This window comes from Oryctolagus cuniculus, assembly GCF_964237555.1.
Source record: "Oryctolagus cuniculus chromosome 16 unlocalized genomic scaffold, mOryCun1.1 SUPER_16_unloc_1, whole genome shotgun sequence".
NCBI lineage: Eukaryota > Metazoa > Chordata > Mammalia > Lagomorpha > Leporidae > Oryctolagus > Oryctolagus cuniculus.
Window position 1 is genome coordinate 3,805,802 of NW_027208201.1, and position 19,113 is coordinate 3,824,914.

General features: G+C 58.2%; 1 protein-coding gene across 2 annotated transcripts in view; it reads left to right on the top strand.

Moving 5' to 3' along the window:
- ARHGEF18 (Rho/Rac guanine nucleotide exchange factor 18) overlaps positions 1-19,113 on the top strand; it is an 89,181-nt gene that overhangs the window by 66,271 nt on the left and 3,797 nt on the right. For both annotated transcript variants that reach the window (XM_070067505.1, XM_051835534.2), the window contains 15 exons: positions 7,403-7,526; positions 8,493-8,605; positions 8,740-8,880; positions 9,535-9,785; positions 10,467-10,592; positions 12,618-12,735; positions 13,624-13,872; positions 15,281-15,357; positions 15,883-16,061; positions 16,654-16,745; positions 17,066-17,251; positions 17,806-17,943; positions 18,196-18,320; positions 18,870-18,926; positions 19,022-19,069. In XM_070067505.1, the coding sequence (XP_069923606.1) occupies positions 7,403-7,526; positions 8,493-8,605; positions 8,740-8,880; positions 9,535-9,785; positions 10,467-10,592; positions 12,618-12,735; positions 13,624-13,872; positions 15,281-15,357; positions 15,883-16,061; positions 16,654-16,745; positions 17,066-17,251; positions 17,806-17,943; positions 18,196-18,320; positions 18,870-18,926; positions 19,022-19,069 (2,024 nt within the window). The remainder of the gene's footprint in view (positions 1-7,402; positions 7,527-8,492; positions 8,606-8,739; positions 8,881-9,534; positions 9,786-10,466; positions 10,593-12,617; positions 12,736-13,623; positions 13,873-15,280; positions 15,358-15,882; positions 16,062-16,653; positions 16,746-17,065; positions 17,252-17,805; positions 17,944-18,195; positions 18,321-18,869; positions 18,927-19,021; positions 19,070-19,113) is intronic.

The window sequence follows — 19,113 nt, forward strand, 5'->3', positions numbered from 1 at the left end:
CTGGAGTCAGGAACTGGAGCTGGACCTTGAACCCAGACACTCCGATGTGCCTGGCATGGGGTTAAGCGATGTCTTCACTGCTGCGCCAAGTGCCCGCCCCTCCTGTGGAGTTTAAATCATCCCTGGGTGACTTACAATACCTCCTACAACGTAAATGCCATGTAAGCAGCTGTGGTGCTGTGTTGTACAGGGAGCAGAGAACATCCTCAGTACCAATGCAATTATTCCTCCTGTTGTTTTCCATGTGCGGTTGGTAGACAGAACGCCAACCGTCTAGGTTAATGAAGACTGACTCATAATTGTCTTCTGCACTACAACAGGCCTTTTTAAACCTTTTCTCTTGAGGTGGGGAGGAGTGGGTTAAAAGTTTTTTTTAAAAAAACCCTTTCTTACATTTTTATTCTTGCTTAACACCGTCTTGCTTGTGTAACATCAAAACGAGGCAGGGCAGAAAAATCAATGCCGCCTCCTCTCATCGATTGGATCTCGTCCCAGGGGGCTGCAAAGCCAGGAAGTGTGAGCTGCAAACTCCACCTCGCGTCCCGTTGCCCTCGGAGCGTCTCGCGAACCTTTGCCGCTAGCCAGCACTTGCCAGAACTCTCCAGAGACGGGCAGTGCCCTCAGCCCCCAGGGAGAGGACGTGGTCGAAACAGAGACCCAGTGGGCAGCTGAGGCCAGAAAGCCTCTCAATCTGAGAAAAGGGGCAGTCGTTTCCAAGGCTGACCTCCCAAAAGCCCAAGCCCTCCTGCGGTCCATTTCCCCTTCCCCGTGACCTCCTTTTTTTTTTTTTTTTTTTTTTTAAGATTTATTTATTTATTTATTTTAAAAGAGTTTCAGAGGGAGAGACAGATCTTCCATCTGCTGGTTCACTCCTCAAATGACCACAACAGCTGGAGCTGGGCCAATGCAAAGCCAAGAGTCAGGAGCTTCTTCCAGGTCTCCCATGTGGGTGCAGGGGTCCAAGCACTTAGGCCATCTTCCACTGCTTTCCCAGGCCATACCAGAGACCTGGGTTGGAAGTGGAGCAGCCAGGTCTCAAGAGTGGAGCAACCGGAACTTGAAACGGCGCCTATGTGGATGCCTGTACTGCAGGCAGAGGCTTTACCCACTATACCACAGCGCCGGACGCCCCCCACCCCCATAATCTTTGACTAAAAACCACAAGAACATCTGTCCCAGGGCCCCGATGCCTTGAAAGTCCATTTGCCAGTGAGAGGCACCCGAAATCTACAACCCAGAACCCTGCTCATAAGTTGGTGTGTCCAGAAGCCGGTGTGGTTCAGGTTATATAAAGAGGCAGACAGTTAATATAAGGGTACTTCACAAAGTTCATGGAAAAGAGAATTCGAAGATAAATTTATTTGGGTGAAAAAATAAAGGTTGAAATTGTATGTGCATGGGGCTGGCACTGCAGTATAGCGGGTAAAGCCACTATCTTCGGTGCTGGCATCCCATATGGGCACTGGTTCAAGTCCCAGATGCTCCACTTCCAATCCAGCTCCCTGCTAATGCACCTGGGAAAACAGCAGAGGATGGCCCAAGTGCTTAGGCCCCTGCCACCCACATAGGAGACCAGGAAGAAGCTCCTGGCTCCTTCCTGGCTTTGAATCATCCCAGCTCCTGCCATTGTGGCCATTTGGGGAGTGAACCAGAGGATGGAAAAATCCTTCTCTCTCTCTCTCTCTCCCTCCCTCTCTCTCTGAAACTCTGCCTTTCAAATAAAATAAAATAAATCTTAAAAAAAAATTGTACATGCAAGAGGTCTTCAAAAGGTCTTTGAAAATGTGTTATAAAAAAAATCGGACCAAAATTGATTTTTTACAAATATTTTTGTTTCTTTATCTGAGAGGCAGGCAGAAAAGGAAAAAGTTCCCATCTACTGGTTTACTCCCCAGATGCCCGTAATGGCTAGGACCCAGCCAGGCTGGAGCCAGGAACCAAAAACTCCATCCAGGTCTCCCATGTGGATGGCAGGGGCCCAAATACTTGAGCCATCAGTGCTGCCTCCCACAGTCGGCATTAGCAGGGAGCAGGGGAGCAGTGATGTGGTATGCTGGAATCTAACCACCAGACCAAACACCTGCCCTTAAATTTACCTTTGATGTCCGTGTTTCACTTTTTGAAGCACCCTCCTATGTCCTGCTCAGCTTCCTTGGAAATCCCTTCCTGCAGATTGGGAACCCGTCAGCCTGGTTAATGTCATTTCTTTGTGGGTCCTCATGAACCCTACAAGAGCAGATCAAAGGAAGACACCCGTGGCTTAGAGGACTGATGAGAATGTGGGGGTCCGCAGGCAGGAACACTGTGCAGGGGCCAGCGCCCGTGTGGGCCGGAGCTTCCCCAAGCAGGTGTGACCCCAGAGCCTGCCCTTGACCTCAGGAAGCCAGCACCAGGCTGATCGCGGTCACAGAAGCCCTCAGGAGAACAGGCTGCCGTTTGTCGCCTGGTGTATTTCTCTCCCTCCCCGCTCAGGCCAAAGAATTTTTTCCATTTTCACTGTTCACTTCTTATTTTCGGCCCTGCCACTTCTCCTGGTCTGCACACAGAAGCAGCTCCGCGGTGCGCGGTGCGCAGTGGCCACAGCCGGCCAGGTCGATGGTGCCTCTCAGCGGGGGGCAGACGGTGCTAATTAGGCTGCAGAGCGGCTCCTGTAGCTGAGCTTGTGAGCACAGCACCACACCATTTGAGTGGCCCACCATGGCTGTCGGCTTTAGGGACACACAGTAGCAGGAGCCAGAGGCGTGTTCCTCTGCGCTCAGGGCCAAGGGCAGCAGGACTGACCCGTCCCATATGTTGAACGACAGGTCCCATCCCGTTCTCCACCTGCCGGGTCAGCCCTTCTCTTCCCTGGAAGTGTGTGTGTGTGTGTGTGTGTGTGTGTGCGTGTGTAACAGCTTTATTGAGAATCACACAAACCACACAATTCACCCACTTAAGGGTATGATTCTGCACCTCCTCGCATATTCAGAGTCACTGCTGTCCATTTCAAGACCCCAAAAAGAAACCCCCATAACCATTAGCCGCTACCTTACCAGCACCGCCCTCCCCAGGCCCCTGGCAAGCATCCGTCTGTCTCTTGTCTGCAGACTTGTCAGCTCTGGATGTTGCCTGCAGATGGAGGAGGCACTCAGCGCGTGGTGTTCCATGTCTGACCTCTTTTATGGAGCCTGGTGTTTTCAGGGTTCTTCCATCTTGTGGTGTGTGTCTGCACTTCATTCTTTCACGGCTGAATGATATCCCGTTGTGTGTGTGGACAGGATCACACCAGGTGATGAGTGTGTGGTCGTCTCTGCCCTGGGCTACTGTGGACCCTGTCACTGTGAAGACTCACACATATTGGTGTGGGTGAGCATTGTCACTTCTTCTGGGCAGGTGCACAGGATTAGAAGTGTCGGGTCCTGTGCTACCTGGGTCCAGCTGTTTGAGGAACCAGCAGACCGTTTTCCAAAGCACCAAACCATCTTCCATCCTCTCCTGCAGCCTTCTAGTGTTTTTTTTTTTTTCCTTTAGAAAACAGATTATTTATTTGAAAGATAGGATAACAAGGAGGGACAGACACAGAGATCTTCCATCTGCTGGTTCACTCCCAAAATGGTCACAACACCCAGGGCTGGGCCATACTGAAGCCAGGAGCCAGGAACTCCATCCTGGTCCAGCACTTGTCATCATCCACTCCCTTATCAGCAGGAAGTTGGGTTGGAAACACAGTGGCTTGGACTCAAACCAGTGCTCCAGTATGGGACGTCAGCCTGGCAAGTGGCGTCTAAACCTGCTGCGCCACAGTGGCCACCCCAGCCTCCCAGTTTCCGTGATGTGGTGCGCTTCCTCTCTCTAGACACAAGAAAGCCACAGCAGGAAGAGACCGGAGGCTTTGCCTACCTGGCAGGCAGTGGTTTAAGGGCACCTGAGATTCGTTGTAGCCAGCAGGGATAAGACACGCAGATGTGGAAATGACCGACATGAAGGCACAAGTGAAAACGCTCAGTGCCTAGAAGCAGGAGGCAGGGCACGCCAGGCACGGCTACGTGGGGACACACCGGTCAGGAGGCAGAGCAGGGAGGAGGAGGTGGGACAGAGCTTTTATTGTGGTTTCTGCAGGAAGGACCACGAGGCAGGCTGAGGACTGGCCCGTGGAAGATTTCCGCAGGCCCTGGGGCTCAGGGCCATCCCCAGATGCAGTCTGGTGGCTGCAGGGGATATGTGGAATCGTGTACCGGAGCAGGTGGCTCACATCTGCCAGCAAGCTTTCCTGTGGTCCCTCTGCCAGAAAACCTCTGCTGCTGCTCTAATAGAAACCAGGACTGGGTGACTGTTACAAAGGAGGGAGGCTGGGAGGTCCCAGAACATGGCACCAACATCTCCCAAGGGCCCCCCTGCCGCTGGGTTGTCCCTTGGCAGAAGGTGGAGGGGTAAAGAGGGCTGGAGTGTGCCAGCTGGATGGAGGCGGCAGGTGGTGAGGGTGTGGATCAACTGTTCTGTGTATGACAGGTGTCTATGAGTTCTTGACATTCTCTAAGAACCAGTGACCCTGGGGAGGGCTGTGTCTCAAGCCCCCCCCCCCCCCCCCCCCCGCCGCTTGAGACCCCAGCTGTCAAAGCATCAAAAATGCCAAACAAAAAGATGTGCTTAGCACGTGGTCTCTGGGCTGAGCCACTGACGAGGGAGTTATTCCCATGGCTGCGTCCCTTACAGAGAGCCTTAGTCAGCGACTGTCCACCCTAAGACGTGAAAACCTCATCATTGCTGTATCATCAGAGGAAGGTTCAAGTCTCTTCCTGCTGGGGAGAAATGAAGGCACTGTGTGGGACCTGTGGCTCCCATATCAAAGTGCCCGAGCCCCACCACCACTTCCCATCTGGCTTCCTGCTGATGCACATCCTGGGAGTGATTTGGGTCCCTGCCACCTTCATGGAGACCTGAGTGGGGTTCTGGCTCCTGGCTTCCTTCTGCCCCATCTCTAGCTGCAGTGTGCATTTGGGAAGCAAACCAGTAGATGGAAGATAAATATCTCTCTCTTTCTCTGCTTTTCAAATACATACATACATATATAGTATATGTACATGTATGTGTGCATGTATAAATTTATAAGAGTTTAGAAACCTATATATAGTTTAAATATATATATATATATATATAACTACAGGTTTAGCTTTTCCAATAGTTTATTGGTTTATTAAGACCAGGATGGAGTTATGGGCTCTTGGTTTATTAAGGTTCTTTGGAATGAGCAATTCTTCGGTGGGGTTTACGGTCATCTTTCTCCTGTGCACCATTTGATTAAAGTGGAATCCATCTGACTTGGGGCAGGCCTCGGGCTCTCGGGAGCCGTCTGTCATCCACACCAGGATGCTCAGCGAAGCCTGCCTCTCAGGATCTGCCCCATGTTAGTACTCTTAGGTCACAATTTCCTGGGCATTAGCAGAAGCAGGAAATGCTTGTCCTGGGCCGTGGAGCCCTTGGTCTGTGATTTTTGTCTTTGTACCTGGGTCAATGACAGTCCCATAAATGCCACCCTCACCATGAACAGCTGCGGAGAATGCGTGTAATCCGGTGTCACATGGCTGATGGTTAATATCTCTTATAATTAACAAGCTTTCATCATTCCTCTGCCAGAAAATCTCTAATATGCACTGTCCCTATCTGTATAATAGAATACAGAGACTGAGCAACTTACAAAGAAAAAAGATTTATTTGGTTCATGGTTCTGGATGCTGGGAGGCCTCTGGGGCCCACCTGATACTGTGTCTTCCCATGGTAGAAGACAGAAAGGCAAAGAGGGCCAGACACACTGGTTAGCAGATCCACTCTTGGGTTAACTAACCCACACTGGTGATAATGACCTGAGTCTATTTGTGAGGACAGAGCCCTAGGGACCCAACCACTTGTTTTGAGGGAGGCCCCACCTCCAGCACTGTACCAGTTAGGAATTCAGTTTCCAACCCATGGACTTGGGGGCCACACCCACCTACTGCAAATTTGCAGTCTCTCTGAGTCTCCACCTGAACTAGAACCTGCTCAGAAGGGTGGTTGTGGTAGTGCAGCGATTTAAGCCAATGCTTGTGATGCCAGCATCCTGTGTGGGAGCACTGGTTCAAGTTCCAGCTGCTCCGCTTCCCATCCAGCTCCCTGCTAATGCCCCTGGGAGGCAACACATGATGGTCTAAGTACTTGGGCCCCTGCCATCCATGTGTGAGACCAGGATGGAGTTACGGGCTCTTGGCTTCAGGCTGGCCCAGCCCTGGCTGTTGCAGCCATTTGGAGAGTGAACCAGCAGATGGAAATTCCCTCCGTCTTTCAGATAAATAGAAAGACGGAAAGGGAAGGGATGAAGTGAAATCTGGTGGCCTCTTGACCTGGCTGTGCAAAGTTCAGGAGACTTGGGGGTGGAGCACAATCCAGGCCTCCCAAGTGGGCGGCAGGGGCTTGGTTACTGCTGCCTCCCAGGGTGTGCATTCATTAGCAGGAAGCTGGAGCCAGGCACTGCAGCATGCAGATGGGATACAAGTGTCCCAAGCAGTGGCTTCACCTCGTCCCCGAATGCCTGCCTCAGACTCTTTTCAAAGCTATTACTTGTTCTTGCCTGGGGCAGCCCATCCCAGTGAGGCTGGACATAGGTGGTGGGCTGGTGGTCTCGGAGGGGAAGGGCCATCAGTGGGCAGGCGTGTCCCACATCTGAGCCTCTCCCCTGGCTTACAACCACTGTGTACAACAGGGGCAGGGCCCCTCATGCCCCTTGGTGGTAAAAGTCTACTCAAGTGCCCCCCCTCGCGCTGCTATCCCGTTGCAGATTCATTACCGCGGGCAGGAGCCACACCGAGCTCAGAGCCGCGCAGCTCGCAGTCTGTGGTTATTCTCAGCCAAGGCAAACGGCTCCCTGCTCCTCACCCCCTGCCAAGCCCGAGCGCAGTGTAGAGAGCTGTCAGGTTTTTTCTTTTTTAATTTATTTATTGTTTTACCAAAGGAGAAAACACCATGTCTCCACGCCAAACGGTCACGATGGGGGACCAATTTCCTGCCCTGCAGCCCCGCTGCCTCAGCCAATACTGCGAGGGGAGATGCAGCTTTCTTTTCTAGAAGGATCCCACCGAGGCATAAAAGCCGCGCAGCCGGGCCTGGCGCGGTGCCGGGTCTCGGAGCCCCGAGCGCAGCGCGAACATGGGGAACGCACATTCCAAGAGCAGCGGCGGCGACAGGCGCAGGGCGCTCCCCGGCCGCCCCGAGCTGTCTTTCTACGGCTCTTTCCCCAGGAAGTGGAATGAGAACGTGTTCTTGGATAACGAGCTGTTGACCTCCAAGATCCTGTCGGTGCTGCGGCCCCAGGCGGAGCGGGGCTTCCGCGCCGGCGACCTGCGCTGCCCTGCCCACTTCCTGAGCACCAACTCGGTCTTTGCCTCTGTCGCAGCCTCGCTGAAGGAGCACCCTCCGGGCAACCTCCTGTCCGAGGGCAGGAATGTCGGCATGACGGTCGCGCAGAGAGGGGGTCCCCAGCCAACACCGGGCCCAGCTGGAACGGGGCCTCGAGTCGGGTAAGCCGGGGCCCCTCCCTGTCCTCAGGTGGGGTGGGCGGCATCCAGCAGCCCTTCTGGAAGGAGACCCCTAACTAGGGTTACTTTGATTCAGCAGAGCCAACGCCTCCACCCCACCATGTGCGATTCCCAGTAACACCTGCTCCCAAGCCCCCTGCTTTTTCTTTATTCAAAAGCGATGTGTCCCGGGATACGTGCACGCGTGCAGGGACCACCCGGGACAGGGCTCCTGGCTGTGCTCAGCCTGTCCTCCGCGCCTTGCCTGGCTGCACGGGACTTTACGGTGATTCCCGCAAAGGCTCAGGAAGAAAGAGACGCTGAAACCCAAGGCGTTTGCCGTGATCTTTACTGAGCTGGCGCGGGTCACCCTCTCCTGTGAGAAGGGGCCCTACCTGCCCCCACTCCCCTGTGTCCACCTGGCTCCCGGCAGGAGGAATCCCAGGGGCTGCAGCGGGCTCCTGTGATCCTGACTCGCATGGGGGTAGGGGCTTGTGGAAGACGTCCTGAGGTCAGAGCTGAGACAGTGCAGGGGAGGAGAGGCTGAAGAGCAGCCAGGGGGCAGTGGGCCATGGGTTCCCCAGCACTGGACAGTGGTGCTTGGGGGCCAGTGTTGAGAGGGTTCTGAACACGCCCAACACCAAGAAATGATCAGGGTTTGAGGTGACGGACCGGCCGATGACCCTGCTCTGATCATGATCCCTTGAACATGCAAATGTCACCCTGCACCTCAGAAATACATGCAGTTACTATGTATCCTTTGACAGTAAATGAATACACACAGAAAAATCTGACCAAGCTGAGGCTCCCAGTGAAATCCGGAAAGTTCTAGAATCGTGTCTAATCTGACAGTCATGTTCCGATTGGTCTTTGTAATATGTGTATGTGTGTGAGTGCGTGTATATGGGGATGCGTGTGTTTAATTCCCCTTTTTCAAACAAGTGGGATTTTTTTGTCACTTCCCCCTAGACCAGGCACAGGAGAGATGGATGAGGCCGACTCTGTGTTTTTAAAACTGAAGCAGGCAGCCGACGACTCTGTCTCACTCACGTCCTCCAACGCCGAGTCTGTTTTTGTAGAAGGTATGGTCCCCATTCACAATGGCAAGTGCCAGGGGCCCGCGCTCACGTGTCCGTGGGAGGGACTGTGGTGGGGTGGCCCAGAGAGCCCTCCAGGCTCCAAGCTCCTGCCAGCAGCAGCCCGGCCCTTCCTGCAGACCCCTACACCGCCTCGCTGAGGAGTGAGATCGAATCCGACACCCACGAGTTTGAGGCTGAGTCCTGGAGCCTTGCCGTGGACTCGGCATACGCCAGGAAGCAAAAGAGAGAGGTGGTGAAAAGACAGGACGTCCTGTACGGTAAGACGGCCGGAGCCCTGCACCCTCCCCTCAGTTCCACCTGGAGTCTGGTTCTAGGCCACGACCCCCAGGGACCACGACCCTGCCTGCCCCAGAGAAGGCCTTGGGTGCACACGGACGCAGCCGGCTGTGTGCCCGCGTCTGACTCAGCCTTACCTTGCTGCTGGCTGTCTCGGTCCACTGTGACTTGTCAGCCGCCCACGAGTGGTGCCAGCAGATTCGTACCTGCTGGGGCCCAACTCCTGGTTCCCAGGGGGCTGCATCTCACTGGGGTCTGGGCTCCCATCCGGGGCTCCACCCTCAGGACCCCGTCATTTCTGACATCTCCCACTTGGGAGTTGGGAATCCTGGGAGGAAGGGGACAAAAGCACGCGGTCCGGTGCCGTCTGGATCTGGCTGAGACACACGCATGTGGCAGACCACAGCAGTGCCATCCACAGCAGACCAGGATCATCTGCACAGACCTCGGGCACGGACCCCTTCAGATGCCAAGGTCCTAGCTCATGTCCCAGGCCCTCTCTCTTTGCTGCTCCTTTAGCTGGGGCCGGAGGAGGTCTGGGCAACCAGACACTGGGGAGGGGCAGTTCTAGAAGCCAGCCCGGCACACGCAGCCCGGCAGGCAGACAGCACCCACAAGTGCCCGCGTCTCTGCAGAGCTGATGCAGACGGAGGCGCACCATGTGCGCACGCTCAAGATCATGTTGAAGGTGTACTCCAGGGCCCTGCAGGAGGAGCTGCAGTTCAGCGGCAAGGCCGTCAGCCGCCTCTTCCCGTGCGCCGACGACCTGCTGCACCTGCACAGCCACTTCCTTGCCCGCCTCAAGGAGCGCCGCCAGGAGGCGCTGGAGGAGGGCAGCGAAAGGAATTACATCATCCAGAAAATCGGGGACCTCCTGGTGCAGCAGGTGGGCACGGCCGCGATGGGGGCACAGGGGGCTGCTCCGTGTCTGCCCTTCCCTCCCCCCATGAAGTAACAGCGGCCTCCATGTACCAAGCACCTGCCACCCCAGAGGTTACAGGCCTGGGCCCCTTGCAGCTATGCCCACAAAACAGAGACCTAAATAGTATACACACCTGAACCAACACCAGTCAGATGGTGGTGTTGTTGGGTGGGTCGGTGCTGTTGTGTCTGTGACCTGGAGAAGCGTGCTCGTGGCCCAGAGCTGTCCACTGCAGGGGTGTTGACCCCAAGCGGTCAAGATTGACAGAGGGTCATACCCCTCATCCAACCTCCGACTGCTTGCTCTAAACCTCCCAGCCTGTTAGTTGGAAGTGACAAGAATACTGCTTGTAGCTCTTTGGTGTTTCTGACACTGAGGGGACTATATTTCCTTCTTCTTGGATCTCAGGGAGGTTTCCACCATCTGTGACGTAGCACAGTCCCTAAGCAGAAAGCCTGCTCAGTCTCCCCCCATCCCACCTTGGGGTCCGACCCCCTGTCCTAAAACACAGCCCCGACACAGGGGGTGTCGGGAAGCAAAGCTGGCAGCAGACCCAGCAGTGCCAGCTGTGGGGTGGGCAGGGCCAGAGGAGACCATGCGTGCTTCGTCTCGCCTTGGTAACGGCCGCGTCCTGTGTCGTGTTAGTTTTCAGGTGAGAACGGGGAGAAAATGAGAGAGAAGTACGGTGTGTTCTGCAGCGGCCACAACGAGGCGGTGAGCCACTATAAGCTGCTGCTGCAGCAGAACAAGAAGTTCCAGAACTTGATCAAGGTGAGGCGCGAGCCAGCCGCCCTTGTAGCGCAGTGCTTGCCCTGCTGTAGGCTCCACCCGCGGGACCCCAGCGTCTTGGCACTTGGGGGGTTGCAGCGATTTTTCACAGTTTGGTTTTTCACCATAAACCCATTCAGAACATGCGTCACAGCCTTTTGTCACTAACCAAGTCCCTGAGGCCAGGCCAGCTCTGTAAGGGAAAGAGGTTCATTGCTGGCTCACGGTTCTGGAGGCGCGAGGTTGAGGAGCCGCCCTGGCCGTGTCCGAGGAAACAAACAGGGCATCACATGGCAAGGGCTTAGGAGCACACGTGTCCGTGTCCGTCCGCTCTCTCCTCCTCCTGATAGAGCCACCAGCGTTGGGTCACAGGGCCCTGCCCAAATGATCCATCAGATCTCAGCACTTCCCAGAGGCCCCACCTCTGGACAGCACTGGCAGGCCGAGTTCCCACCCTCTTCGCACCGTTAGCGTAAGACTCGGGAGGAGACGGAGCTCCTGCAGGGGGTGGGCGTTTGGCTGGCAGGTGAGACACTGGTGATCATACCCGCATCCCAGAGCACACTGCCGGGCTCCCATCCCCGGCTCCTCGCCCCAGCTCCCTGCCAGTGCACACCCTGGGGAGGCAGCCATGGTGGCTCGAGTGCTTGGGTCCCTGCCACCTATGTGGGAGGCCTGGGTGGAGCTCCTGGCCACCACTTGATGCCCTCTCCTCCCCGCCCCCCAGTCAGCCCTGGTCATCATGGGCATTTGGGGAGTGAACCAGCATGTTGGGGCTCTCCGTCTCCCTGTGTCTGTGCCTCCTGAATAAAAGCTATCTCCTGGGAGCCCGGGGGATAAGTCATCCTTGTGCCACCAGCAGAGCGCATCAGTGAACCTGCTGTAGGATCCCCAGGGGGGAAAGCAAAACAGACACGTCTAGGGCCCTGCTCCCTGCTGCACCAGGCGGCCCCTCACGTGGCATCCCCTGACCATCACTCCATGGACCGTGTGAGTGACAGGAGAATCATCGCCAGGGCCGCCCGCCCTGCCTCGGGAGCTCTGGCCATGGTCGGGAGCACTGCTGTAAACCTTGGTCCCCTTCATCCTCTGACTGTCCCCCGGGGCCTGCGGAGTGATCCTTGTTGGGGGGTGGGGGGAGGACTCAAAGCTTGGAATCAAAACCATTGCACATCCACAATCACCAGGTCGACCCAGGCCCACCACCCACGTCCTTTGCATAGGTCAAGGCCGGGTTCCTGTCAGCAGTCACCCCTCTGGTTCTGGATCAGTCCTGCCATCTCTGCCCCAGGGGTACCTGTGCTCTGAAGTGACATCGGGCTGTGCTGAGCTGACGTTAACAAGCATGTGTGTCTAACTCAGTGCCATTGCCGTCACTCGGCAGTGGAGCCATGTGAAGCCAGAGAGGCCGTGGGGGCTGCAGCTCACCCAGTGAGCCGTGGCGTGCGTTGCAGTGGGCCTCCCAGTGGCGGGAGCGAGAAGTACCAGGGGGCGGGGGTGTGCGGGGGGGTTCTGACGGACGGCTCGGCCCAGCCACGGACTCCCACAGCCCCACAGCAGCTCTCTGCCATCAATCGCTGACATTCCCAGGAGTCATCCAAGCCCATGGAATGTGAGTCGTGCTGGGGGGCACTGCTCCTGCCCCCCCAGGAAGTGACTGCAGAGGCCACGCCCAGTGTGCTCAGCCAGAGGTGCACACGGGGGGGTCCCAGAGAGGCCCTCTGGAAGGCACACGCCCAGGCTGATTCTACAGGGTTCCAGGACAGCTGTGGGTTAGGGGCAGGGTCACGGCAGCTTTCAAGGGGGCCCCGGTCAGCACACAAGCTGAGGCTGCGTTGGCACTGGTGACCTTTCTGTGTACAGCAGGCGATCCCTGCTTTCGGGGATCCAGTGTGCATCCGCTCCAAAACCCAGAGAGAAAAGCCGCTGGTGAGGTGACAGAGGAAGCTGCCCTGAGCCGTGGTTACCGGTTGTTGGGCTGCTGATGGGATGCTAAGCTCTGCTGCGCTTCTGTGCTCCCCTTCCCAGAAAATCGGCAACTTCTCCATCGTGCGGCGGCTGGGTGTGCAGGAGTGCATCCTGCTGGTGACCCAGCGCATCACCAAGTACCCGGTGCTGGTGGAGCGCATCCTTCAGAACACGGAAGGTAGGAGGTGCCCGCCCCTTCCGGTGCAGCGTGGGATTTCCGACACCAGAAAGTTTGGGCAGCGAGCACCACAAAGACAGGGTCTCTCATGTGTTCTGCTGCCCCCTACTGCCAGCACAGGCTGGGCTGGAGCAGTCCCGTGGGACGCCTGCTTCCCGTGTCAGAGTCCTGAGTTCAAGGCCTGGCTCTGCTTCCTGTTTCAGCCACTTGCTAACATGCAGAAGCACCTGGGAGGCAGCAGGTGGTAGATCAAGGACTTGGGTCTCTACCACCCATGTGGGAGATCTGAATGCGGTTCTCAGTTTCTGGCTTCAGCCTGGCCCAGCTCTAGCTGTTGTGGGCATTTGGGGAGTGGACCAACAGAAGGGAGATATCTCTCTTTCTCTCTGCATTTCAAATAAATAAATAAACATTGGAGAAAAAAAATAAACTCACTCCTGGATAAAGACAGGCCCAGAGATGACCTCTGTGTCACTTTACCAGACTTGAGACAGGGTCATGCCTGGAGCCACAGAGGTCACAGGGCAAAGGGCACACTGCCCAGTGAGTAGTTCTCCAGGGCCAGGGCAATGCTCTCCACACCTGCTGCGTTTCCTGTGGACCCTGAGCAACCTGACCTGGAGCAGGGGGAGCTGGCTCTTGGTCACAACAGCTGGGGGTGGGTGGGTCCTGAAGAGCTGAGGACTGGGGGAGTTTCCCAGGGAGTGGCAGGGGATGGCAAGGGTCCCTCACATCTCAGGGATTAAGTGGGAGGTGGTTCTTGAGTGAAAGCCTCAGGGAACACCCCTCAGAGACACAACCCCCCCGCCAGGTGTGCACAGTGTGTCCATTCCTGTGAGCCCCTGTGCAGGGACAGAGATGGACACTGTGTGTGTGTCTGTCTGTCAGCCGGCACTGAGGACCACGAAGACCTGACCCAGGCCCTGAACCTCATCAGAGACATCATCTCACAAGTGGACGCCACCGTGAGTGAGTGTGAGAAGGGCCAGCGCCTCAAGGAGATTGCGGGCAGGATGGATCTCAAGTCCTCCAGCAAACTCAAGAATGGGCTGGCCTTCCGCAAGGAGGATATGCTGCGGCGGCAGCTCCAGCTAGAGGGCATGCTGTGCTGGAAGACGGCGTCCGGGCGCCTGAAAGGTAAGGCAGCCTCGGTGGGGCACCGTTTTGGAGCAGTGGGCACCATCTTGGAGTGTCAGGCACCATGTTGGAGTAGTAGAGCTATCTTGGAATATTGGGTACCATGTTGGAGTGGTGGGTACCATCTTGGAGTGTTGGGCGCCATCTTGGAGTAGTGGCACCATGTTGGAGTAGTGGGTGCCATCTTGGAGTGCTGGAGCCATCTTGGAGTATCATGTTGGAGAAGAGGTGGCACCATCTTGGAGTATTGGGTACCATGTTGGAGTGGTGGTGCCATCTTGGAATAGTGGAGCCATGTTGGAGTGGTGGCGCGATCTTGGAGTAGTGGCAGCATCTTAGAGTGTTAGGTACAATGTTGGAATGGTGAGTGACGTCTTGGAGTGGTGGGCTCCAGCTGACACCCTGGCCCCTGCAGCCTGGCTCCTTTGTGGTCAGAGGGAGGTTGTGCGCTACGTCGGGATGAGTCTGGACAGCCAGGAGTGCAGCAGAAGTGAGGCAGCTGCATCAGTGCCCTCTTCCTCTGGCCTCTGAATCGGTGCAACCCAGGGGCGCCCTGAGCCCTCCCACACAGAGACCCAGGGCTTCACACAAACTCAGCTGTGATCCCCCTGCAGTCACAGGTCAGTCCCCACAGACCCACCTGCTGAAGGACCCCCTGGGGACACAGAGGACTGCCAGTGTCTCCAGCCCAGGGGGTGCTCTGAGCCCCCCAAGACATCCCAGCCCAGCCCTTGGCACCAGATCTTAAAGGTTGTTCAGGAGGCTACTTGGGGTGGCCGGATGGCAGCACCTGTCCCTTTGTCATGGGAGTGGGTTTGTGCGCCCCCTGGGGGAATCCAGTGCCTTCTGCGTGCCAGGCCCTGAACTGGGTGGTGGAAACAGAGGACCCTGCAAGACCCAGATCCCCTGGGACTTTCATCTGTGGGGCAGGAAACAGGTGAAAAGCCTGGAAGCGGGAGGCTGCGGGGCAGAGGATCAGCTGGAGGAAGGGAATCTGCTGCAGAGGGCATCAGAGGCAGCGCCCCTCCTGCGACCTGAGGGCCCTGCGTGGGAAAGCCTGCCATGCGAGACGCTCCCACGGGGACAGGCAGCGAGCTGCAGGAAGGGCCTGAGCCCAGGCCGGCCTGGCCACAGCAGGAGGCAGGACAGAGCACTGGCGGGGAGGGTTCATGTTGGGACATCACAGCAAGAACAGCTCCAAGGCCCGGGCTTCGCTCAGAGCTCTGGAGCTGCAGGCGCTCTGGGGACGTTGGAGGGCGGCTGGTCGTTCACCGCTCACCAGCACTAAATGTGCAAACCCAGGAGGGGCCGGGTGAGGGTGAGGTCAGAGGGCACGCGCAGGGCAGGCAGGAGCGGGAGCCGGCGGCCACGCTGACTGTGACGCGTCCCCTCGTGTGCATCCCCGCAGACGTGCTCGCCGTGCTGCTGACTGACGTGCTGCTGCTGCTCCAAGAGAAGGACCAGAAATACGTCTTTGCTTCTGTGGTAGGTAGGGGCCGGGAGGGGGAGTCGGGGGCTGTGTTAGCCAAAGCGGGGCAACAGGCGTGGCTGGAACGGCACCCCCTGCGTTCTCCTGGGCCTCCCGGAACCTCCCAGATTCCAGCCTGGCAAGAGGGGAGCATTCTGGGAATAGGTGGCGGGCACTTGGCACAGGGCTTCAGACACTGCATCTCAGATCTGAGTGTCTGCTCCAAGTCCCAGCTCCTCTGCTTCCAGTGTGGCTTCCTGTTAGTGCACGCCCTGGGAGGCAGCAGGGAAGGCTCAAGTACCGGGGTCCCTGCCACCCACGTGGGAGACTCAGATTGAGTGCCACGTTCCTGGAGCTGGCTCAACCCAGCCTTAATTGTTGCAGGTATTTGAGGAGCGAACCCATGGATGGGAGCTCTGTCTCTCTGCCCTTCAAATAAATCAAATGAACAACTAAATAGAGAATTAGAGAAACGGGGTGCACAGCTCCCAGCCCTACTGCCCTCGCCTGAGGCTCACGCTGTCCCCACTGTCCCCGTCCAGGACTCGAAGCCCCCGGTCATCTCCTTACAAAAGCTCATCGTGAGAGAAGTAGCCAATGAGGAGAAGGCCATGTTTCTGATCAGCGCCTCCCTGCAAGGGCCTGAGATGTATGAGATCTACACCGGCTCCAAAGAGGACAGGAACGCCTGGATGGCCCACATCCGCAGGGCCGTCGAGAGGTGAGGGCCGGGGGCCCGAGCCTCTTCTGCCCACTGTTCTGCCCTTGGCTGTGACCTTCAGTCCCCCTCCCCCCGGGAGGCCGCTTCGCATCTCCTCTCCCTCATCTCACCTTGGAGCCTCGTCCATCTGCTTCTCTGAAACGGACAGGAGACCCCTTCCAGCTCCTTCTGACACTGCACGACCTGGGGGGTGCTGGAAAGCCCAGATGTCCCTGGCCAGGGCATGAGAAGCCAGAGAGACCCAAGCAGGAGCCTGCATTTGGGGGCCAGTCCCACTGGAGCAGGTGGTGGTGTTGTGTCCCTTCTCCCCAGCCCTGTCACCTGCATGGCTCGTGCTCTGCCCGACAGAGCACTGGGCAGCACTGCTGGCCTCTCCCGGTGGCTTGCAGCCACCCCCACCTGGCAGGTCCTCACTGCAGCCACTTCAGACCGCCCTCCGCTTGCATACTGACACCTGGCGGCCATGCCCCGTGGTGCTCTCCCTCCCACCCTTGCACCCTTTACAGGCTGAGGTGGCTGGCTCTGCAGAACCAGCATCCGCGCAGAGGCCAGCCCAGGAGGCAGTGCCACCACCTGTCCCCTGTCCCCACAGCTGTCCTGACGAGGAGGAGGGGCCCTTCAGTGAGGCTGAGGAGGACAGGAAGGCGCTGGAGGCCCGCGCTGGGAGACTCAGGGACTTCCAAGGTGAGGGTCCGGGACCTAGGCCTGCCCCCTGTGTGGCCGCAGCCCCACAGAGCCCTCCTGAGTCAGCCAGCCCTGGGCCCCTACAGCCCTGTCGGAGCTGGCCGCCAGCTGAGCTGTGTCCAGATGCTCTGTGGCAGGTTCGGGGCAGGGCTGCGGCATGAGGCTGTGATCTTGGGGGGGGGGGGGGGGGCAGAGCCCCGAGCCCTGAGCCCCCTGTTCAGCTGCACCCCAGCGGTCCTCATGCAGGCAGGAGTTCAACACCTCGCTCAGGTTCAGCGGGGGTTGCCCGCTGGGCCCCTGACCCCGCCGTGCCTCTGCAGAGCGCCTGAGCCTGCAGGACCAGCTAATCTCCCGGAGCCTGGCGGAGAAGCAGCACATCTACCTAGAGATGGCCGAGCTGGCCGGCCTGGAAGACACCACTGCCCACTGCAGGGCCCTCTGTCGTGGCGGGGACCCCTCCGAGACCCTGCAGGGGGAGCAGATCCTGAGGTCCGCCATGACTGAGAGTAAGTAGGTGCCCCCCTCCTCAGAGGACCCCCAGGCTGGGCACACAGCCCAGGTGGCCATGACGTCACTCCCAGGACATATGTCTGTCTGAGGACGGGGCATGGCAGCAGGAATGACCCCCCGCCTCCCCAGATGTCTGCTAAAGCCAGGAGGTCCTCAGACATGGTCAGAGCCCTGCATTGCAGACCTAGAGCACTTTCTCTCCTGCTCAGCCACTCTCTCGTGCCCTCACCGGGCCGGGGGTCTGAACCGGCCAGGATGGGTTCCTCTGTTTGGGACGGGTGTCTCCAGTGACACCCCCAGAAAAACGCAGTCAGAGGGCTGGCTGAGAGGGCTCCCGTGAGCTGGTGCTGGGCCCAGCACCTGCGACTCGCAGGAGGTGGCTGTTGTCACCCTGCACTCTGCCTGCAGCCATCGGTCCAGGCAGAGCCCCTGGCTGCGCTGAGTTGGCCCTTGGGACAGGCAGCCCGGCCTCTGCCTGTGCTGTGGACAGGGAGCCAAACAGATGCAGCCCCTCTGCAGGGTAACCCGTTTCTCCCGGCTCCTTCCACAGTCGAGGGCATCCAGAGCCTGATCTGCGGGCGGCTGGGCGGCGCGATCAGCCAGACGGAGGACGGAGGCAGCTCTGCGGGCCTGCCCCGCAGGGCCGAGACCTTCGGGGGCTACGACAGCACGAGCAGCCCCAGCAAGAGTAGGTGCCTCCGCCCCACCAGGATGTTCCTTAGGGGCAGCTCTGAGCGTCCTCTGAGGTGTGGTTTCTCGGAGCCTTCTGGAACCCCGCCGGTGCTGTCAGTCATGGTCTGGTAGCAGCGCCCTCTGCTGGTCTCTGTGCTGCAGACGGCAGCCTGGCCTGGTTTTCCTTGCTGGGCGGGGGGGAATGAGGGTGGGGTTCCAGACCCTGCGGGAACTGAAGCACTCTCACTCCCTGGCTTGGGCTTCTCAGATGGCAGCTTTAAGAAGAAAGATAACGACCCCAGGCCACGAGACTGGCGAGGCCCCATGAGCATCCCAGACCCAAAGCTGTGCGATGGCGAGGCCCCGGGGGGCTCCGAGGATGCCCCGCAGGCGGTAGGTGGCTCCCTCTGGTGTCCAAGCCACGGGAGTTCTTGTTAATGACAGGGCCCGGCCTCATTTCTCCATCTCTGGTGAACACTGTACGGTGACTGAGAGTATACCCACCCAAATTAGCCTGCAGGCCGCTGGCCTCCCCCCAGCCCCAGGAGGGAGGCGGGGAAAGCCGAGCTCAGAGCGCTGGCCATGACGTCACCCGCAGGTGGATACCCCATACAGGGACTGCACAGGCTATGCTCGATGTGGGGAGCGCCCACCCAGTGCCCGAGGCCCACGGCTGCTCCCTCTCCCTCCATCTCAGAAGCTGCCTCTGGCTGGCTCTGCTGCTTGGGCTTGGCCTCTGTGCCCAGTGCAGACACCCAAGCCTCACTTCTGAGCCAGGCCCAGGACGGCTGGCCGGCCACCCCGCATCCATCTGGCAGATTCTCAGACTGACCCGTCAGATGACCCGCAGGGCCTGTCCCTTCTGTCTTACTGAAAGTGCCTGGGGCCTCCCAGGATCGGTCCTCTGACGCGCTTTGGGGTCTGACTCGGACGTGTTCTCAGGTGGAGGCGCCGGGCACAGAGGCTGGCCCCAGACTGCCCATCACCCTGGAGGCAGAGGTATGCGGGGCTTGGCATCCTTAGGGGGCGGGGCCTGGCATGCACTCCCCATGCGCCTTCAGGGAACCCAGCATCCATCTCTGCCCTCCCCACAGCTTGTCGAGCGCGTCCAGACGCTGTCCCAGCTGCTCCTCAGCCTCCAGGTACCCAATGGGCGTCCGGGAGGGAGCAGCCACACCTGTCCTTC